General features: G+C 34.1%; 1 protein-coding gene across 1 annotated transcript in view; it reads left to right on the forward strand.

Moving 5' to 3' along the window:
- Positions 1–6,144: 6,144 nt before the first annotated feature.
- LOC126966714 (bicaudal D-related protein homolog) overlaps positions 6,145–13,396 on the forward strand; it is a 127,193-nt gene continuing 119,941 nt past the window's right edge. Inside the window, exon 1 of the mRNA XM_050810929.1 lies at positions 6,145–6,810. Within this exon, the coding sequence (XP_050666886.1) occupies positions 6,427–6,810 (384 nt within the window). The 5' untranslated portion in view covers positions 6,145–6,426. The remainder of the gene's footprint in view (positions 6,811–13,396) is intronic.

Consider the following 13,396-nt stretch of genomic DNA (forward strand, 5'->3'; position numbering starts at 1 on the left):
ACTATAGATTCTTTGGTTCATGCATAAATTTAATTCACTAAACGATCTTTCGTTGTAGAACATTCTATGAAATAAAATGCTTTCTTCTGCATTTGTTTAGTTAAATTCTGTTTAAATTAGACTCTATCGTAACATTTGCGTGGTCTATGGTGCTGCCATAGCATTTGTTTGTTGGGTCGATATGTTTGAATAGATTATAATGTTTCATCGATTTCATTTCTAGGTCAAACGGTTGAACTGACATGGCGTTTTACAAAGCAAATGTGCTGATATATTGAAAAATAATTCCAACATGACTACGATATCAGTTCGTACATTAACTTTCATTACAATAATATAAATCCATTGAAAATTATATGATAGTTATTGATAAAGTTTATAATTGTAATTGTTATAAATATATTAAGTTAATATAATATTTATTTGATGATTTTCTCGTTATCATAATAGAGGTGATATATATTACGTACCTAAATATTAGTTATTTATTTATTAGCATCGTCAACACAATAATCACTAACTAATTACATTAAATATTATTCTAAATAAGTCTAAGTGTTATTGCACTTACAGGCAACGACCAAATGTAAGTAAAACATACATCATTTTTGAATTTTAACAACATAAGAACTAATACTAAGATTCAATAATATTGTATCTTATATATATAATATTATTATACAATTATACAATAAGATTTTATTTTATTTATTAGGAAGCCAACGTGCATACAACTATCTTAATCTATAGATACATTTAAAATTCTTTTATAATGTTGTACACTCCACTTACAGGCTAAATCGACATGCTGAATAGTATTATATACATCCTTTGTTAAACTAAAACTTTTGAAAAAATTTAACAAAAAGATACAATACAATTATGTATAAATAAATATGGACAAAACTTATTTTACTTAAATACCTACGGCAGAACTAAAATATTACATTAAATGAACAATTTTTGTTGATCAGCAAATTATATTCCTGTCTAGCAAAATATCAATTTCCGAAGTTTATCCCGAAAAGCAACTTTCGGATATCGGATATAACATCTTATCACAGTGGTTTCATCGTAGCTTAATTGTAATTTATTTATTCATTAGTTATATTGAAGGTGTCATATAGTTGGGATGATTTCGATTCTTTCACAACATTCGAATTCCGTACATCGTTAATATTTTGGATTCTACACGCGGGTTTTAATAGCAGAGGATTTTATGCTGACGGGCTTAATAACCAGCTAATTGCATAACTGCAATATAGTTATAGTTATTGAAGGGTAATGGCTGTAGTTTCTTTGCAGAGCATAAAATGTTTGGTCTATTATTTATTATTTCAACAATAATTACAGAAAAAGGAATTACAAAGTACAATCGTGTAAAGCGAAAAGGCAACTTTGCTGTCCATGTTTTTAGGAGCTAGGAGTGTGATTTATTCAGACTGTTATCTGTTTATTACCAGTTATTTCTTTCCTCTGCTGATCTTTATAGCTCTTCAAATTATATAAATGTTTTAAGGTCAATTGGCTTTTATTTCCCAGCTAAGAGTGATAATCTTACAACAAGAGGCCACAGACAGACAGAGAAATAAATAAAATATAGAATAAAACAAAGTCACTGTCCAGTGTCCACTGTCTGTATAGCTCCTCCTACGAGACGTTTTTTACAAAGCAATGGATTTTGATGTGGTTTACACTATATGAGGAGTATGAGCACATGAGTAACTAAAGGGTACAGAGAGTAAGCTTCTTAAGAGCGGGCAACAATTGTTACCTACCTTCGTAGGGTTGTCACAAAAAGTAAAGAGAAATAAAACAAATCATTTTTTTATTAGCTTTTTTATCGGGTTTGGTCATCGATATTAAAAACCCTAGATACAGGATGTGGTATGAGATCGTCATTGGCGCAAAGCTCTGTGACCATTGTCTCTCATCCAGCAATGTGTTTCTATGTTAAGAATTCACATGTTCGGTTATTCGACGTCCTTACGGTGAAAGAAAACGAGAAGAAACCTACATTCTCCAGCCAAGAAATGAAGAGGGAAAAGAAAGAAGAAACTTTAACACTTTATTTGGAGATCTTATTCATCTACATCATCAGCTAAAAGACGTCCACTGCTGGACAAAGGCCCCCACCACTTATCTCCAAAACGATCGGTCCTGCGCTGGCCTCGTCCAACCTATTATATCAGGCGATCCTAACCAGATCATCGATACATCTTGTGGGGGCCTACCAACACTTCCGGTACGTGGTCGCCATTGTAATGAAATGAAATCTATTTATTGCGTCGATGCAGTACCTATACATTATAGATCTTAAATATATTGTAGTGCCTTCTATTCAGATAATTTAAATTAGCATGCAAAAAGTTTTCTTAAAAAAATCCTTAACACTATAAAAATTTTTGCTCTTAACCATTTAAACCGGAGTACAGAAAACTTATGCTCTTCAGTATCAGCTAGAATAATGTGGCCGCGTGCGCGTGATATGCAGGGCTTCTCGTATCGCCGGGGACCAGTACTCAGGTTACAGAGATTTCGCTTCTAGCGCATTTACCACGAGTGCTTTGAAGGGTCTGTCAAAGGACTTGATTCTCTGCATATTCCACAAAAACCTCAAGAATACGAAACATTCTTATGAGTGCCCCTTACTGTATCAGAGTGGACTTTGATCTATTTAAGCCTGTTAATAAAAATCGCTTTATTGCTTTTGTTGGTCGTAGTCTTTGTGATCTTTGTTATTTCAACAATTTACAACAGTTTTTTGGTGATTATTAATTGGGCACCTTATAGATTTCATTCGATAACGATTTCCGTGAAACCGCAACTAATGCTCATTTATGTCTATAATTTACAATAACACTTCTCTGTTTAGTCGAATTTTCAAAATGTTAATTTACTACTTACGTGAAATACGACACTCCATCCTTTTTAAGTTTGATTATGCTGTTATTTGGACAGATTTTCACTGAACACTTTGTCGATGCGCGGCGTTATATTCAAAGCGCGGTCGAAACACACCTGAACGAAAACTCTACCTAATAGACGCGTAGGCAGAGTCTAGCTTCAGACTATATTTGAGCGTGTTTGTGAGGTGTTTTTTTGTATATCAATGTTTAAAATTAATTATTTTGTGTTTAACTACACTATCCTTATCACTTACTTACTGACCCGGCAAAAGTTGTTTTGCCATATAAATTATTTTTAGAGTTAAACCGTTTCTTGGACTTTGCAACATAACTTTTTTTTTCTACAATAAACGTAGCCTGAGTTACTCCTTATTACATCAGCTACCTGCCAATAAAAGTCCCGTCAAAATCGGTCTGGCCATTTCAGAGATTAGCCGGAACAAACAGTCGGTACATACACAAAAATATTTAGGTGTATGTATCGTATATATATTCATATACATGTAGTAAAAAACGGTTATTTCAATTCAATTCAAACGGTAATTAGAAACAGACATTCCAATTTTTAATTATATGTATTGATGTAAAGATAATCAGTTTTTAAAAAATATTCAATGTACAGGCGGCACGTTGATTCAACAGTTTAATAGTAGGCACTTTAAGTATACCTACTATATTCAAATTCAAATATTTTCTCATACATGTGAAGAATGGGCGCAAGAAACTCAGAGGGCTTTTTTTTAATATAAGATATGGATTACAATGTAATATCGTACAATAAACTTTTATAATTAAAGAGCCTGACGGTGTTCGCTTTATTTCCAGTCCGTGGTGTCATTAAGAAAATCGTTTATGCTATAATAACCTTTCCCACACAAACGTTTTTTAACAATTCTTTTAAAGTATACTAATCTCGCCGTATCTATGTCAGTTAACCGTCTAATTTTCTTAACCGCTTATGCTGCAGAACTAAGCCTATTCGCCAATCCTTCAATATGGGGGCCCCACTGCAATTTGGAATCATGAGTAATGCCAACAAAAAATACAGCAGATTCCACTGGTTTTACCACCTCCATTTAATAAAATATTCGCATCTACATTTTTACATTTGGCGCGGTGAATTTAATATATTTGGTTTTATAGCTATTTAACAATAAGTTATTGGCGCTAAACCAGTAAACGATGTCAGATAGAGCATTGTTTACTTCGTCATATAAAACTTGGCTTCGTTTCACTTTGAATATAAGTGAAGTGTCATCCGCAAACAAGACCACCTTGTGTTGTTTTTCTACAAGGTTAGGTAGATCATTTATATAAATTAGGAAGAGGAAGGGTCCAAGAATAGACCCTTGTGGTACCCCCATACCGAGAGGAGTCCCAGGAGATCTCCTGCCTTCAGGCGGGCCTCGACCCTCTGAATCCTATTATTTAAATATGAGATCAGAAGAGAGAATAGTTAGAAGATTTAAAAATTACCATAAGAACCAACATCATATAACATTAACGTAAGCACATGTTCCTGTTACTCACCAATTACCACGCGATGGGGTTGCGGGGGATGAATTAAAAAAAACGTGTATATATCGGGGGACGCCCGAGTCCAACAGCTGAAGTGATAACTTGAATCTAATCTAAGTTGATGTATTTAAGCTATACTACTTAAACTTACTATTACTTAAATTTTATGTTTGTTTGATTTTTGCTCTTAAGTTTTTTATTAGCTTTTATTTTAATTCATTTTTTTATTTTTTAAGGTCAAGTAAGTATGTTGAAGAAATTGCCACCCTTTGGTGTATTTTCTTGTCCATGAGGTTTTTGGGGGGTATTCTATGGCCCAAATATGACGTGTATTCTTCTACATATTTGATATTCGATGGTATTTTGGTTCAATGTTTTACAACTTCATGCGATCAACATCATTATCTTGGTTCTTTCAGTTTTGCTTTAAAAACAATATAAAATTAACCCACATGAAATAGAATTTTAATAATCTATCTTCAAACTACAACTAGTCATCAACAACAATATCACAATAATTAACAGTCGACACACCTACTAAAATCACGCGATCTAGCTATAAATACCTTAAGATATAAACGGACAAAGAATATTAAAACCATTATTTTTGTATCAAGGTTATTTTTTCTTTGATTTATTAGTAATATTGCCGATTATTTTGATTGTTGATTATCGCGATTCGCGAAACAAGACACCTACTTCCTTAATCCATGCACTTCATTCCGATACATCTATCTCTATCCAACTTAGCAGGTGCTTACGTACCTGACGCTGCTATCTCGTTTTTCTTCGAGCGTGTTTTTGTCAAAGATTAAAATGAAATAGAGATGTCATAGTCTATCTGTGTGAGATTATTGTTTTTCGTATAAATAAGGATTATATTTTCACTGAATGTCTCATTAGATAATAAATAGCTCTTATCCATAAATATGTAATGTCTCTTTGTTATATAAGAATTATAGCATTTTACTAAGTATCTCAATTTAAACATATTGTATAGTGATTGAACACGGCCTATAACTACAAAAACCAAAGTATCTATCTGTTTATCGTTTTTTCTTGTTTTGAATATGCATATTATATTGAACAATTAAAGTGCTGCGTGTAATCCTTATGCGCGATTGAAGTAAAACTTCATAATAATTTACAGAAATCACGACATTTAAAAAAAAATCACTCACTATGGTTAATTATTTTAATGAATGATTATTGATATTAATTGATTATTTGATGAATGAAATCGGGAAACAGAAAACTGTGAAAGTGTTACTTCAGTGAGAAAAACGTTACTTCTATCAGAAAAAGTCGTTGTTACCCCCAAAGACGCACATAAAGAGGTTTTAATTCAGTTATGAAGAAAACTTAAAAAATAATATTATGCCTAATTTTATCACTTAATTATTTTATTATTCACTGACTTGTTATTACTCTACATTATTGTATGCACGTACAACTATAAGCGATTTTTCTCTTAATCCAAACGTACCAAGACTGAAGTGAAGATTATTCTCTAATAATAAGTAGTGGAAGAAAAATAAACTAAAATATCTTAAGTTTTGCTAAAGTTCCTCCTGAAAAATCTCAGTCAGTACTATTACACTTAGCGTCATCTAGCAAGATTAGTTTGTTTTATAATTATTGCTCATACGATACAAGTAATGGCAGTTCTATTTTAAAATGATCTTTGCCACCCCTTCCACCTCGAAGCCTCAGCAATGAACGCGGCTTGTTGTGTGGACGCCGTCGTCGGGGCAACAGTTTTACGCTTCGCGTGTGTCATAAAGTTTCGTGAACAGTGCGGTTAACACGGAAATGTTCCTCCACCTCACCTGACTGAATTATAATGGCCTTAAAAAAGGATGTCGACATCCCAGTCAGCATTTTCAAGCAAATAAAACTCCCAAAAAGCGAAAAAATACAGAAAGCATTCGAGCGGTTGTTCAAAAGGAATAATAACTACACGAAAATAGTGCAAAGTTAAAGGTTAAACTGAAGTTAAATGGCCGGAGACAGTGTTATAACTAGTAGAGTTAGTAGAAAAAGTAATTCAAAGCCGGAGTGCATCGGTTTCATAACATCTCAAGACGAATTTGTCGGGAAAGGAACTGAAGCTGTTGAAAGAGTTAGGAGAAGCAGAAGTCGTAGTGGAACCAGGAAAGTACCTGCTGTGTTGAGTTTGTCGGACGAGGGTTTCTATCAGGATTTGGAGGAGTACGTGAAGATGTCCAGGGAAGCAGGCGGTGACGATGTGTGGCAGCAGCTCCAGCAGAAGGAGTCTGATCTGCTGCTGGCGGCGGAGCTCGGGAAAGCGTTGCTCGAGAAGAACGAGGAGCTGAAGAAGGAACAAGAAAAGGCTTGTGAGGAGTACTCCAGAAAACTAGAGGTATGTCACTAATTTGGAAATGAATAAGAATAAAGATATTTAAAATAAACCATAATTATAGTTAAAATTTGTTATAATCCATACAAAAAAGAACGCGAATATTAAACAGCATTCAAAAGAAATCTTTGAAACCTATCGCGAAAGAGAATCCTGGGAGAATAATTTTGCGCCGTTTCAATTGCAAATGTATAATTAACGTTAACGTAGAAGTTTGATTTTTACACAGCATCAAGAAACTGTAAACTTGAGTACATCGTTTTAATTTCAACACGATACCTCCACGCGTTCTTGAGATAAAGGGTCTTGACAGACAGACGGACGGATGATAAAGTGATCCTATAAGCGTTCCGTTTTTTTTCCTTTCGAGGTACCCCTAAAAACTTGGTTCTAATTTTGAAAATAGCTGAATATTTTTTGAATAAATAATTAAATTCGGAAAAATATATTTACAATTTCAAAAAGTTTAGTTAAGTACATACCTATGAGTATGTTTTTTAAAATTCTATATTATTAGGTATTAAGTTTGTTACGTATCCATTACTTACTGTACATTAGGAAGTATTAAAATGTTATTAATTCATTATGAATTTGGTAATTACGAAGCTAATTACAGCATTGCTCAAACCTTTACCTTCTCTTCGTTTCGTGTTAAGTACTATTTATTGCAGTAATGCTACTACAAATCCATTTGAATGATTTCTGTTACTCGTATATTGCGGTGAGCCTTCCGTAGTACTCGGTGTTTGTTTAATTTTAATTGAGTCACACACGAAAAACTTAAATTAATTGAATGAATACGCCAGCCTAGCGCAATTCTCTAACAAAAAAGCGATTCACTCGATTGTATGAAACGTGCAGTCATTGATAGATTGACAGATGACGGCTATAATCTTGTAAAAACGAAGATAGCCGAAATCCACTACGTTCTATGCGACTGTTCGCTTTCAAACTGAGCCGGATTATACTCCGCCGACAATATTGTAATTACTACTATAGCAAACGTATGTCGCACGTTTCATAATAAACCAAATTTCAATCTTTACTTAGACTGTCCTCCCTCTTATTACATAATATGATTTACATCTTCTTTGGAATACGCTGAACCAATCTAGGTAGGATAGCTAACTGTTCTCAAAAATAGAGTATTGTACTCTATATCATATAGATGTTCTCTATAATCTATAACACTAATAAAGAATGCTAAACTACTCTTTGTTACAAAATGTTTACCATACTAGTGCCAGCCACTAACGTCATGCACAAAAAATAGCGCTTTTTATAATAAAATCATTTTTTCTTACACTATTTTTAATTCAAATTTATTAAAATTTATTTTCTATTGTTTATTTTTCATTTTTGTTTTTTTTTTGTTATATTGAATTGTCATCGGTCCTTAATAAGTACCTATGCCAATTTTCGAGTTAATTCGACGTTTTGAAGGGGGTCAAAATCATGTTCAAACATTCCGTAACATACTTACATACGTATTAATGAGACTCTTTTTTGGAAGTCTGTGCTCTTTATTTACCTCCTTTGATATAGATATGTCTAGTTGGAGCGCAGCGGAGAGCAATCCTTAATCTAAGATGTCACAATAATAAATATAATGTCGTGCTTATGACATTGTTAAGTGACGTAGGTACTAACTAGTAGATATTTAGTTGAAGCCAGTTACAGTACCTACTTGATATAACAGTATGACCGCGTCTGTAATATTTTCACCTTGAGCCTTCATGTGAAATCGATAGTTACACGATAATATGAAATACATGATATCAACCGCGAGTCATAGTATATGAATATAAGTACCTATATTATAATAAACATACATTCTGCTGTATAGAATGTTGATATATTTGTTATTGGTACTTCATCAACCGACTTCAAAATAAATAGTAGTTAAAAATCGCGCTCTTTATAGAAAACCGAACTAAAAAATTGATAATCTATTTTGAAATTAAAAAATTTATATCAATTCCTGCCTTATATAAATTAACAATTATCTTATGTTGCAAAATGAAAAATGGAATAATTTTATCAAATAAATGTATTGTCATCGGTTCTCGATAAATCTACGAAGTTTGAACGAAATCTGGCCGTTTAAAGTGGGTCAAAATCGCGCCAAAATGAGTGGGTTACAAACAAACATACAAACAGGTGAAGCTAATAAAAATGCGCGTAAAAAGAGATATTTTACATTGATATCAATGTTTGGATTATAATTTATTTGTGCCGTGAAGCAATAATGTAAGTAATGTATGTTTAAGCATTATTGTACTTCGGTCAGAAGGGTGCCGCAGCTAGTGAAATTACTGGGCAAATGAGGCCTAGCATCTCATATCTCAAGGTGACGAGCGCAATTGTAGTGCTACATTGTAATGGGCAGGGCATATCAATTACTACCAGTTGAATGTCCTGCTCGTCTCGTCCCTTATTGTCATAAAAATAAGTAAGTACTATTGTACAAATAGTAGACTTTCCGTCCTTCTCTCTGTCAGCGGTTTTTATCTTATAAACAACAGTAGTTAGAGATCTGAAAAATATAAAGTTCTTTTATGAGTATTCTTGCTGTGATAACAAATTATTTAAAATCAAGGCTTCAAAATATCGGCCATATGAATAGAAAATGTTTCATGTAACCTACAAAAGTATTTTTAACTATATCTTGGTTTCTATATTATATAAGTGATGGAAATTGGAACAAAGCGATGATCCACATCATATCAAGGGCGTGCATATCATACATAATAGCTTTAAGGGTAAATGTATACACTTCTATAATAAAGTCCCAGCCACTGTTCAGGCATTATCTATAAATAAATTTAAATGTTTTATAAAAAAATTGCTCTGTCGTAAATCCTATTACTCCACTGCTGAATATCTAAATGATCGGACAGCCTGGGACTAGATTGTGATTATTTTATAGCGATAGAAATGATTGTACAGTATTGTATATTTTTATTGAAAAGAGCGCAAAAAAAGAATACTGGGAGAGTTTCTTGCGCCGCTTGTTCTCTCTCAGAGCGCCATTTGTTTCCGAAGCGGTAGTAGTTTCTAGTAGTTATTAGAAATGACATCAAAAAGGAATTAATTTTGAGAAAATAAATGCCTGCCTTTCATATAGGCAATTGGGCAGTGCCTACCTCTTTATGAACCTAAATAAATATAGCACTAGTGTTAAAGTTAATTTAGTTTAATTTGGTTCCGATATTTTATAACCAAACTTCTATTGAACACCCACTCATAAAATTTTTCCTTACGCTAGCGGTAAGCAATCTTTTCATATTCCAAAGCTCAACTACGACTAGATCCATAGTGCATACTTTACTAGAGAACTAATGCACGCACCTGGGCAATATCTAGCCATAACAGTAACGTTTTTTTTTTTTTTATGCAATAGGAGGACAAACGAGCGTACGGGTCACCTGGTGTTAAGTGATCACCGCCGCCCACATTCTCTTGCAACACCAGAGGAATCACAAGAGCATTGCCGGCCTTTAAGGAAGGTGTACGCGCTGTTTTTGAAGGTACCCATGTCGTATTGTCCCGGAAACACCGCACAAGGAAGCTCATTCCATAGCTTCGTAGTACGAGGGAGAAAGCTCCTTGAAAACCGCACTGTAGAGGACCGCCACACATCCAGATGGTGGGGATGAAATCTTAACTTGTGGCGTGTCGTGCGAAGGTGGAATTCCGCTGCAGGAATCAGGTTAAACAGCTCTTCGGAACACTCCCCGTGATAGATGCGGTAGAAGACACACAATGAAGCGACGTCTCTACGCAACGCCAAGAGATCCAGCCGTTCACAGAGCACTGAGTCACCGACAATTCGAGCTGCTCTACGTTGAAAAATAAATTAACTAATATTAATTCTTAACTTCTCTAACTTTATAATTTTAGTAGTAACGCAATACAAAAAGACCTAAGGTGAAGCGCACCGCACTGCCATCCCGATCACGTAACATTGCACTCCTCACCTTGAGATTTAGGACGTGTTGTCACGTGTGTGTAATGTGCTTGCAATTTACACTAACGGCCACAGTTACAGTCCCACTTTTCAACAGCGATTGTATTCGTGCAATAAGGTTCCTTATCTCCTACAGATGCTGATATAATCTTATCGGCTTAATCAAACATTCAGTATATTATGTACACGCCATTTATATGAACTAAATAATACGTACATCGAATAGGTATCGTTCTGGTAAACTAAGAGTTATTAATATTTTTTTTTCGTTTTGTATTTATAAGGTTTATTTAAAATCACTTACAATAATACACACAAATATATTAAGTAGAACTAAATACTAGGAACTAAATGTAGTGATTGCTAGCTAGCTAATAAGCTAGTGAAATTACTGGGCAAATGAGACTTCATCTTATGTGTCAAGGTGACGAGCGTTTATAATGCGTTTTATAGGATTAAAACGCGTGGGAAAAAGCATGTTAATAAAATGTATAGGTAATACTCGCATTGATCAAAGAAAATAGCATAATATTAAAATTTGCAATATTCATTTAAAATCACAAAAATAATATTTGATTTTACGTTTATTAACGATTTTTATTTTACGCGTGCGGTAAGTCCTTGCTTTTCGCCAAATTTATTTTTCTAGGTCGCCGGGAAATACGCAATATTATAAGTTATGGTTTACTTCATGTCCATAAAAACCAAGTTAACCGGCTTACGACCGCCTTGAGGCTATCATCATTCACAAGTTTAACTTATTTAACATACGCCTTTCTAAGGAAAGAGGTCTGGAAAGAGATAAAGGCATAAAAGGCATTTAATTTCTCAAAATTGATTCCTTTAGTATTCTTTTTAATGTCATGTCTAACGATTTCACCGGTTTGGAAACAAATGGCGCTCTGAAAGAGCCTGAGAGTCTGAGAGAGAGAGGAAAAAACAGCGCCTTTTTCTGCCATGAAGCAGTAATGTTTAAGCATAACTGTGTTTCGGTCTGAAAGGCGCCTTAGCTAGTAAAATTTCTGGGCAAACGAGAATTGACACAATGTGACGAGCGTGGCAGTTGTAGTGCCGCGCAGAATTTTTGGTTTTTTCAATTATCTTGAGCGGCACTGCATGGTAATGGGCAGGGAGTATCAATTACCATCAGCTGACTGTCCTGATCGTCTCGTCCCTTATTTTTATAAAAAACAAAAAAAGAAAAACAGTTCCCGAATATCAGGCAGCCTTGTAAATAAACGCGGGAAACATTTTATATAAAACAAAATGTCTATTTGTAATCATTTTGCATTTTGGTTTTTTTCTCGTGTAAAACTTTATTCCTACCAAGTTTATTTGTAAGGCCGCTAATGTCGTGTTAAAAGAGTTAGATATTTGTTTACATGTAAAAGTATCACGAAGAAATAATCAGTTTAATTTGGGTGGTGACGTACCACCATTTTGCTGGCGATATGATGCGCGGATCCTGTTTGAGTGCTCATGAATCACCATAACGGTAACTCGTCAAACCAGTGCCACCAGTTCGGTGCAAGCGGCACAAATTGTTCACTCCGCTCGCCCGGAAGCAGCTTATATACACCTAAAATATTGTTGTATTAAAAAAGGATTGTGTGGTTTTATGAAACCAGGGTAAAAGTGAAACTTTTTATCACATAGACATTTAACTAAAAATGTTTGGAATAATATTGCATTTAGGGTTTAAAAATCGCTTTATCAATCTTAATTTTTTACTTGGAAATTGGAATGATAATGGTAAATAATGATTGAATACTTTTGAATACTTTCAATTCTTTTTCATGTATATATATACAGTTTACATGGAGTGACTGATTCCCAATACTTTCCAATCAATATTTTTAAGCAGGGAGAGTTCGACATACATAATACTTAACAATTATTTAGATTATATCATACACAGTCAGCTGCTGCGAACTATAGGCGCCACCTGACCGTCACGCGACATGCAACACACAGACGAAAAAGTTTTAGACAATGTAATAAAAGTTTCACTTTAAAAATACCGACATATATCTCCGCATTTACCTGTCTAACCATATTCCATATACATATATATACAAAACTATTTATAAACGTATCTCTCATCAGGCAGCCTCCGTAAGAAACGTTTTCGTTGGACAGTTTTTTCTCCCACTAGCACTAAAGAATCTTTTCATTTATCGTGTTAATATACAGGCTATCCCAAAGTTATGGGACATGAAGGGAAAGTACCTTAAATATCGAAGATAGGCTATTTTACTGAAAGAAGACTTTATGTTATTTTTAAAAGTTAGTAATTCTGCATTCAAAGATTTTCTAAAAATTACTTGCCTCGTCTGGGAATCGAACCGGCTTAAATGTAAAAAAAAAACCACCCCTACTCTTATGATGCCAATCGAAAGAATGGCCAAAAACTAATAACTCTTCTTAAGTAACATAGTATTTTAAAAGAAAGGAACAACGTAAAATGAATGTTTTCCTACTTGGATTGGTACGAATGGACCGATTAGATGGCCGGCCAGATCCCCGGATGGCCTTCTATAGGGTTACCAGTTATAACATTTCTGGCTGACCCGACACACGTTGCTCTGTACATAATAAATAAAATACTGTTTTTTTATG

Source organism: Leptidea sinapis, chromosome 1 (genome assembly GCF_905404315.1).
Source record: "Leptidea sinapis chromosome 1, ilLepSina1.1, whole genome shotgun sequence".
NCBI classification, from domain to species: domain Eukaryota; kingdom Metazoa; phylum Arthropoda; class Insecta; order Lepidoptera; family Pieridae; genus Leptidea; species Leptidea sinapis.